At 44.1% G+C, this 5882-nt stretch overlaps 1 protein-coding gene across 1 annotated transcript; it reads left to right on the top strand.

The window, feature by feature from the left end:
* The first annotated feature begins 4268 nt into the window (after positions 1-4268).
* On the top strand, positions 4269-5489 carry LOC111590887 (pentatricopeptide repeat-containing protein At4g37170-like). Its single transcript, XM_023301788.2, has 2 exons — positions 4269-4548; positions 4645-5489. The coding sequence occupies exons 1-2, from the start codon at positions 4387-4389 to the stop codon at positions 4945-4947; spliced, it is 465 nt and encodes a 154-aa protein (XP_023157556.1). The 5' UTR covers positions 4269-4386; the 3' UTR covers positions 4948-5489.
* Positions 5490-5882: the final 393 nt, after the last annotated feature.

Here is a 5882-nt window from a genome sequence, read left to right as displayed (position 1 = left end):
AATGATCTTTGTGGTGTCAATAGAGACGTTATTGAGCACTCACTCAATGTGGACCCATCCTTCAGACGAAGAAAGCAGAGGCTTCGGAAAATGTCTGATGATAAAGCCGAAGGTGCACGAAATGAAGTGAAAAGACTTCTAAGTGTCGGCATCATCAGAGAAGTAACAAACCAAAGTGGCTGGCCAACACTGTCATGGTAAAAAAAGCTAACGGAAAATGGAGAATGTGTATTGACTTCACATATCTCAACAAGGCATGCCCGAAGGATGAATTTCCACTACCAAGAATAGATTCCCTTGTGGATGCAGTAGCTTCTTCAGAACTCAAGAGTTTACTGGACTGCTACTCGGGTTATCATCAAATCTGGATGAAGAAGGAGGATGAGCCAAAGACAAGCTTCATAACTCCTAGTGGCACCTATTGTTACCTTCGGATGCCTGAGGGACTCAAGAATGATGGAGGAAGCTTCAGCAGAATGACTGCCAAGGTTCTTCACTCCCAAATTGGCAGGAATATGCTGACATATGTCGATGATATCATAGTAAAAAGCACAAAGCAAGAAAACCATGTTGCTGATTTGCAAGAGACATTTGCCAATTTTAGACAAGCTGGTCTCAAGTAAAATCCAGAAAAATGTGTCTTCGGAGTGAAGAAGGGCAAGTTTCTTGGTTGCCTGGTATCGACAAAAGGCATCGAAGCTAACCCAAGCAAGATCAAAGCTATCCTTCGGATGGAGCCACCAAATTCAAAAAAGGGGCTCAACGGTTAACAGGAAGGCTGGCATCGTTAAACAGATTCATTTCAAGATCAGCAGAGAGGAATTTACCTTTCTCTGAAATATTGAAACCAGCCGAAGTCTTCCAATGGGGTTCAGCTCAGCAGAGAGCCTTCGAAGAGCTGAAACAGTATTTGATAGATTGAACAACTCTAACCCCACCTTTATCAGGAGCTCTGTTACTTTTGTATGTGGCTGCTTCCCATGCCGCGGTTAGTGCAACACTTGTACAAGAGAAACAAGAGGGCCAGGTAAAAAAGCAAGCACTGGTATACTTCGTTTTCGAAGTACTCAGCCCTTCAAAAAAATTACACAGAGTTGGAGAAGGTACTGTATGCTGTATTGATGGCCTCCAGGAAGCTTCGGCATTACTTTCAAGCATATCACATAATAGTGCCTTCATCGCAACCCCTGAAGGACATAATGAGGAACAGAGAAGCTACAGGAAGGATCGGAAAATGGGCCGCGGAACTTAACGAATTCACCATTGATTACGTGCATGGATCCTCAATACAATCTCACGCGTTAGCGGACTTCATTGCTGATTGGACGTCAGGGGCTCAGGATGAAGAAGCAACAAAAGATGTCGAAGCTTGGACGGTATTTTGCGACGACTCTTGGGGGACCTTCGGTGCAGGGGCAGCTACTGTCCTAGTTGCACCTTCTAAAGTCAGAACATGTTATGCAATAAAATTAGACTTCAGCTGTACAAATAACATTGCTGAGTACAAAGCTCTTCTCATGGGGCTTCGGAAACTAAAGGCAATGGGAATAAGAAGGGCAATCCTCAAGACTGATTTGCAAGTTATCTTAGGCCATGTGGATAAAAGCAGTAAGGCACGAGACCCGAAGCTTGAAAAGTATTTAGATGCAGTCCGAAGGTTGGAAGCTTCTTTTGAAGGTTTTTCTGTAAAAAATATCCCAAGGGGAGAGAATGAGCATGCAGACTTATTAGCTAAATCAGCAGCACAGAGGCTCCCTTTACCTTCGGAAGTATTTTTTGAAACAGTAAAGCACCTTCAGTTGAGCTCATGGAAAGAGCAGTGCTCATAATTTCACCTGTACATAGTGAAGACTGGAGGACCGAAATTGTATCCTTTCTCCAGGGCAACTGTCTTTTAGATGACGAAGCTTATAACAAGAGAATGGAAGCAAGGACAAGGCCTTATGTAATAATAGAAGGGGAGTTATAGAAGCATGGAGTTAGCTCTCCATTGCTCAAATGCTTGTCCAGAACCGAAGGGCAAGAATTAATGAAGGAGATACATGCAGGCTTATGTGGAGCCCACATTGGGTCCAGACCTCTGCTAGGAATGGTTTTCAGGCAAGGGTTTTACCGGCCGAATGCAGCTTCGGATGCAGCAGATTTAGTTCAGAAATGTGAAAATTGCCAAAGATGCGCGAGAGACCAGAAACAACCTTCGTCTTTAACCCAACTAATACAACCAACATGTCCATTACAAAGGTGGGGTTTGGATTTGTTAGGACCACTACCACCAGCACAAGGCAACCTGAAATATGTTGTGGTGGCAGTGGAATACTTTTCTAAGTGGATTGAAGCAAAGCCTTTGGCTACAATAACTTCGGCCACAGTGCAAAAATTCTTCTGGCAGAACATAGTTTGTCGCTTCGGCGTACCAAAGGCTATCACCGTTGATAACAGAACTCAATTCGATTCTAAAACTTTCAAAACTTTTTGTAGCCAAATTGGTACAAAAATACACTTTGCATTGGTGAGGCACCCGGAGTCAAATGGGTTGGTAGAAAGGGCAAATTGAATCATAATAACATGAATAATGAAGTCAATCTTCAATCAGTCGAAAGGGAAGTGGTGATACGAATTAATAAAAGTAGTTTGGAGCCACAACACTACTGCATCAAGGTCAATGGGGTTTACTCCATTCAAGCTTCTGTTCGGTGACGAAGCAATAACACCGGAAGAAGCAAGAACGGGTTCAATAAGAACCTTAGCTTCGACAGAGGATGAATCTGATTGCCAAGTAACAAAAGACACCATAAAAGGGACTAGGCTTCAGGCCATAGAGCACATCAATAAATACCAGTCCGAAACAAAAAAATGGCGTGACAGAAAAGTTCGATTGAAAAATATCAAGCCAGGACATTTGGTGCTTCAAATGATAGCTAACCCTGGTACAGTGGGGAAGCTTCAGCTCAAATGGGAAGGCCCTTTTTTATGCTATCTTCGTCAAGACCCGGTTCTTACAGACTAAAGGATATGGACGGCAATGACATACCTAGGTCTTGGAATGTGGATGAGCTTCGGCGATATTATGTGTAATTGATGTAATTTTCTTATTTTTTGCTATGGCATCCTTTTCCTTTTAGAAGGGGAGAAAGGTTTTTAATGGGGCCATAGGTTTTAAATTTTCATTTTTTGTTTATCCCTATGCAATACAAGGGCCAAATTCTCCCAAGAATGTAACATGTAACATCAAAATCAGCACCATCGAGTGCAAAAAGAACAGGGAAAAGCTCAAAAGTCATCCCTAAAGGGATGCAGAGCTAAAATGTCACCTAGGAGGTGAAGAAGCTACAAAGTCGTTCCTAAGGGAGCGCAGAGTAAGTTCTGAAGCTCAAAAGTCGTTCCTAAAGGTATGCAGAGCAAAAATGCCACCGAAATAAAAGGTGAAGAAGCTCCAAAGTCATTCCTAAGAGGATGTAGAGCTTAAATGCCACTGAAATAGAAGGTGAAGAAGCTCCAAAGTCGTTCCTAAGGAGATGTAGAGCTTAGCTCCAAAGTCGTTCCTAAGGGGATGCGGAGCTAAAATACCACCTAAGTAAAAGGTGAGGAGACTCCAATGTCGTTCCTAAGGGGATGTAGAGTCTGGGTGTCGTTTTGTGTGTGTTTGGGACATACATTTGCATATTCCATCACATCATTTTTTGCATTCATACACACATTCATTAGACATTCGTAGGATCATCATCATCATCATGACATGAAGCACATGCGTTAATAGGAAAGGAGAAAGATGCATGTCTTTGATGACAAAAATGCTTCGTTGAATACGGAGATGCTTCGTCTCAGATAAAACTTCATGGTGTATGGAGGCACTTCGTCTTTAAAAAATGCTTCAATGTGAACAAAAAGAAGGGAAGATGTTTTTCGCCTTTGGCTCAAAAAAATTGTAAGTGTGGGTTTCGTCCACAGCAAAGCAATTCACACATGGACGAAAAGGTAAAGTTATATTACAAGGTATGGACAAATATGTACAATGTTTTGTTCAACTGATAATTACAATCTTTTGCCAAATAATTCAAAGAGATCTTAAGTTTTTTATAGATAGTTACAAAACGAAGCTACAAGAGTCTTCAGCCCTTTAGAACAAGCTTCGGCTCAACAACCTGTGATGCCACCATCCTGCACACAAATGAAAGTATAAGGTAATCGGAAATACAGGAAAACAAAGGTAAAAGACAGGTAGAAGTCTCATACTGAATTAAGCAATTTCCGAGCTTCGTCTCCAGCTAGCTCGTGTCTGCCCTTAGCCCAAATCCCTACTACTCTATAAGCACGGTGTGTAGGCATCCACACCATGCGCCATTGTTCTGCCTTCCGACGCTCCCCACGCCCGCCGCACACACCACGATGAGATCCTGTAAAGCTGTCCGTGGATCCCCGCGACATCCTCCTCCATCGCGCTATGGTCACCCCCGACGTCCTCCCCTCCACGCCGCACCCGCCCCAATTCAATGGGTCGGATCTCAGGGGCGCTTCCCCACCACGCACACTGATCTCCATCTATGGAAGGTAAGCGGTCCGGCACCCACCGCTGCTCCAAGCTCATGAAGCACCAAGAATCCGCCAAGTTGGGCCCTGAGCTCTAACATGAACCTGCGAATCTAGTGCCTCTGTCAGGCGGGTGACCTCGCGGGCGCTCTAAGGCTGCTGGGCTCTGACGGCGGCATCGACGTGTGGAGCTACTGCATGGTCGTTCAGCTCTGTGGGGAGGAGCGATCGTTGGAGGCTGCCAAGAGAGTGCATGCCTTAATTCGCGCGTCCAGTGCCGCTGTAACGGGTGGGAAAGGAAGCGTCCTTGGGAAGAGGTTAGTGCTGGCGTACCTGAAATGCGGCGACCTGGGCGAGGCAAGGACGGTGTTCGATGGAATGCCTCATCGGCTGCTGATGTCCGTGTCTGGACTTCGCTGATGAGCACGTACGGCAAGGCAGGTGATTTCCAGGAAGTTGTCTCGTTGTTTAGGCAGATGCAGTGCTGCGGGGTCACTCCGGATGCACATGTTGTTTCCTGTGTCCTCAAGTGTGTTGCCAGTTTGGGCAGCCTTACGGAAGGCGAGGTGATTCATGGATTACTTGAGAAGTTGGGTCTCGGTCAAGCATGTGCGGTTGCAAATGCTCTGATTGTTGTGTACTCGTGGTGTGGACGGATGGAGGATGCGGCGTGGGTATTTGACAGTATGCATCCCCGGGATGCCATCTCTTGGAATTCTATGATTGGTGGATGCTTTTCAAACGGATGGCATGGTACAGTTGTTGATCTTTTCAGCAAAATGTGGTCTCAAGGTACGGAGATCAGTTCAGTGACAGTGCTCAGTGTTCTGCCTGCTTGTGCGGTGGAAATCATAGTTATAGCAACATGAAAATGCGTATGTTGTTGTTTCTTTATGGTGTGCTCACTAGATTCATGAACATCGATGCGACAGTACCACTATTACGAAACAGAGAATTAAATATGTGCCTTGTAGTATCTTTTTTCTTTGATCAACTGTATCTCTTGATCGACACGATGGTAGAGAAAATTGTTTTTCCTAGGTGCAAGCTAATAACAAAATGTTCTTACTGCTTTCGAGGGGTGATTGATGAACAGCTGTGCCAAATTGGAGTATTATAGGTGTAGTATTAGTTTGGAAGAACAGAATAAACAGAATGTAAGCAAACTTGCTTATGGCTGATTTAGCTATCAATATCAGACCTAGGCATGCCAAATATCAGTTACAACTTACAGCATTATTCCTTCCCAACCTCATATGATATTTTATATTTTCTCCAAGATGTGTGAAAAAAAGAATTTTTCAACATTAGTACAATAGAGGCTTAGTATGTTTCTTTCCTTTTCACCCTCAAGA

Source organism: Zea mays, chromosome 2 (genome assembly GCF_902167145.1).
Source record: "Zea mays cultivar B73 chromosome 2, Zm-B73-REFERENCE-NAM-5.0, whole genome shotgun sequence".
Lineage (NCBI taxonomy): Eukaryota > Viridiplantae > Streptophyta > Magnoliopsida > Poales > Poaceae > Zea > Zea mays.
The sequence above is the reverse complement of the archived record's forward strand: the minus strand, read 5'-3'. Positions and strand labels throughout refer to the sequence as shown.